This window comes from Chaetura pelagica, unplaced genomic scaffold (genome assembly GCF_000747805.2).
Source record: "Chaetura pelagica isolate M959 unplaced genomic scaffold, ChaPel_1.0 scaffold47, whole genome shotgun sequence".
In the NCBI taxonomy this organism is placed as follows: Eukaryota; Metazoa; Chordata; class Aves; order Apodiformes; family Apodidae; genus Chaetura; species Chaetura pelagica.
The window spans coordinates 6,366,820-6,368,681 of NW_009954140.1; the positions used below are offsets into that span (position 1 = coordinate 6,366,820).

Sequence of the window (1,862 nt, forward strand, 5' to 3'; positions counted from 1 at the left end):
TGGGAGAAGCTGGTGCCACCCCCCCAACATCTCCCCTCTGCAGGTGTGAGGAGCCATCCTGTGCCTGTGCCAGAGCCGCAGGGATAACCGCGCCGTGGGGCAGGCCCTGGCACAGCCATGAGCCTGGAGCCCCCTCCCAAGCCGGAGATCAAATCAGCCACCAGGGTGACTGGGGGACCTGCCACCCCCCGGAAAGGACCCCCCAAATTCAAGCAGAGGCAGACGAGGCAGTTCAAAAGCAAACCCCCCAAAAAGGGGGTGCAGGGGTGAGTGGGGCAGAGTCCTGGGACCCATAGCAGGGCTCTAGGGGCTTGGGGGGGACATGGCCATAGGTGCCAGCCTGGGGCAGGAGGGCAGGCTGGGGGTCAGGACTGATGCTCTCTCCTTGCAGATTTGGTGACGACATCCCAGGAATGGAAGGGCTGGGAACAGGTACAGGGGTCCCATGTCCCCTTTGCTGTGGGTGGGGAGCAGGGTTGGGGGGTCACACTGACACAGCCTCTCTCCTCTCCCCAGATATCACCGTCATCTGTCCCTGGGAAGCCTTCAGCCACCTGGAGCTGCACGAGCTGGCTCAGTACGGCATCATCTAGGCACGCCAGGGCCACCAGCAGCCGCCTGCCCCGTAGTGCTGTGTAGGTAGAAGTCCCCTCGGCTGGGCAGAGGGGCTCAGCCTGGAAAAATGCTCATTAAAACCCTTAAGGAGCGTGGCAGCCTGATGTCGTGCCATGGGGCTGGGCAGGGGTGTGGGTGCAAAGCGTCTCCCTGGTGTGGACGGGACGTGGATAGGGTTCAGGCTCCTGGCAAGGTTTATTTTGGGCTGGATCATCACCCCCCCACGTCCCCAGCGCTGCGGTGTCCCCCCCATCCCAGGGTGACAACCCGCACACCCTCAATCCCAGGCCCCAACAGGCACGATGTCCCCCAACACCTTCAGCGCCATGAGGGCACCGGTGGCCTCGAGCAGCAGCAGGACGGCCGCGCCGGCGGCGATGCCGCCCGCCTGGGCGCGCAGCCAGGCCCCCAGCCGTGCCTCGCAGCCCCCCAGGTGCACGGCGGCCCCCGCAGCCACGTCCCCCCAGCGCAGGACCCCGAAGCCGCACTGGGCGTTGGCGATGGAGCCGTTCTGCAGGGCGTCCCGGCAGCAGGAGGCTGGGACGCCGCAAGCCTGCGCGCCCGGAGAGCTGCAGTTGAAGTACCTGTGGGGACAGACAAGGTGTTGGGTTCACGTACCAGCCTGGGGGTGGGGACACAATTCCTACCCGCCGTACTTCCCAGGAGAACATGGAGATGTGGGGGTGTGTCCGGAAGGGGACACAGAGAGGATCCAAGGGCTGAAGTAGCTCTCTCTGCAGACAGGTTGAGAGGAGAATGACCCAGGAAGACCTTAGAACACCTTCCAGGGCCTGAAGGTCTCCAGGAAACCTGAGGAGGGACTTTTGTGAAGGGCAGGGAGTAATGGGATGAGGGGGGATGGTTTTAAGCTGATAGAGGGCAGATTTAGGTTAGACATTAGGAAGAAATTCTTCCCTGTGAGGGTGGTGAGAGCCTGGCCCAGGCTGCCCAGAGAAGCTGTGGCTGCCCCATCCCTGGCAGTGCTGAAGGGCAGGTTGGATGGGGCTTGGAGCAGCCTGGGCGTTGGACAAGATGAGCTTTAAGGCCCCTTCCACCCCAAACCAGTCTGTGATTCTATGACCCCCCCCCAGCCCCTCCGACTCACGGGTTGGCCTCCCAGTCGCGGTAGGAGCCGAGGCCGCAGCAGCGCAGCCCCCGCTGCACCTCGTCCACCAGGAAGCGCAGGTCGGGCTCCTCCTGGTAGCGCAGCAGGCAGAGCATCAGCGCGTCCCGCAGCGCGTCCCGCA

At 64.2% G+C, this 1,862-nt stretch overlaps 2 protein-coding genes across 2 annotated transcripts; one reads left to right on the top strand and one right to left on the bottom strand.

The window, feature by feature from the left end:
* The first annotated feature begins 117 nt into the window (after nt 1-117).
* On the top strand, nt 118-593 carry PDE6G (phosphodiesterase 6G, cGMP-specific, rod, gamma). Its single transcript, XM_010002715.1, has 3 exons — nt 118-266; nt 392-432; nt 517-593. The coding sequence occupies exons 1-3, from the start codon at nt 118-120 to the stop codon at nt 591-593; spliced, it is 267 nt and encodes an 88-aa protein (XP_010001017.1).
* A 299-nt stretch (nt 594-892) lies between these two features.
* On the bottom strand, nt 893-1,860 carry TSPAN10 (tetraspanin 10; the record flags this gene model as incomplete). The annotated part of the gene is made up of 2 exons (XM_010002814.1): nt 893-1,199; nt 1,721-1,860. Coding segments are annotated over 2 exons (447 nt in total), but the record flags the coding sequence as incomplete, so codon positions are not given.
* Nucleotides 1,861-1,862: the final 2 nt, after the last annotated feature.

Excerpts from the sequence above, each read along its gene's own strand:
- PDE6G (XM_010002715.1), top strand. The coding sequence starts at position 118 with ATGAGCCTGGAGCCCCCTCCCAAGCCGGAGATCAAATCAGCCACCAGG. Across the intron at positions 267-391 it reads CCCAAAAAGGGGGTGCAGGG|ATTTGGTGACGACATCCCAG; the intron begins GTGAGTGGGGCA and ends CTCTCCTTGCAG. Across the intron at positions 433-516 it reads AATGGAAGGGCTGGGAACAG|ATATCACCGTCATCTGTCCC; the intron begins GTACAGGGGTCC and ends TCCTCTCCCCAG.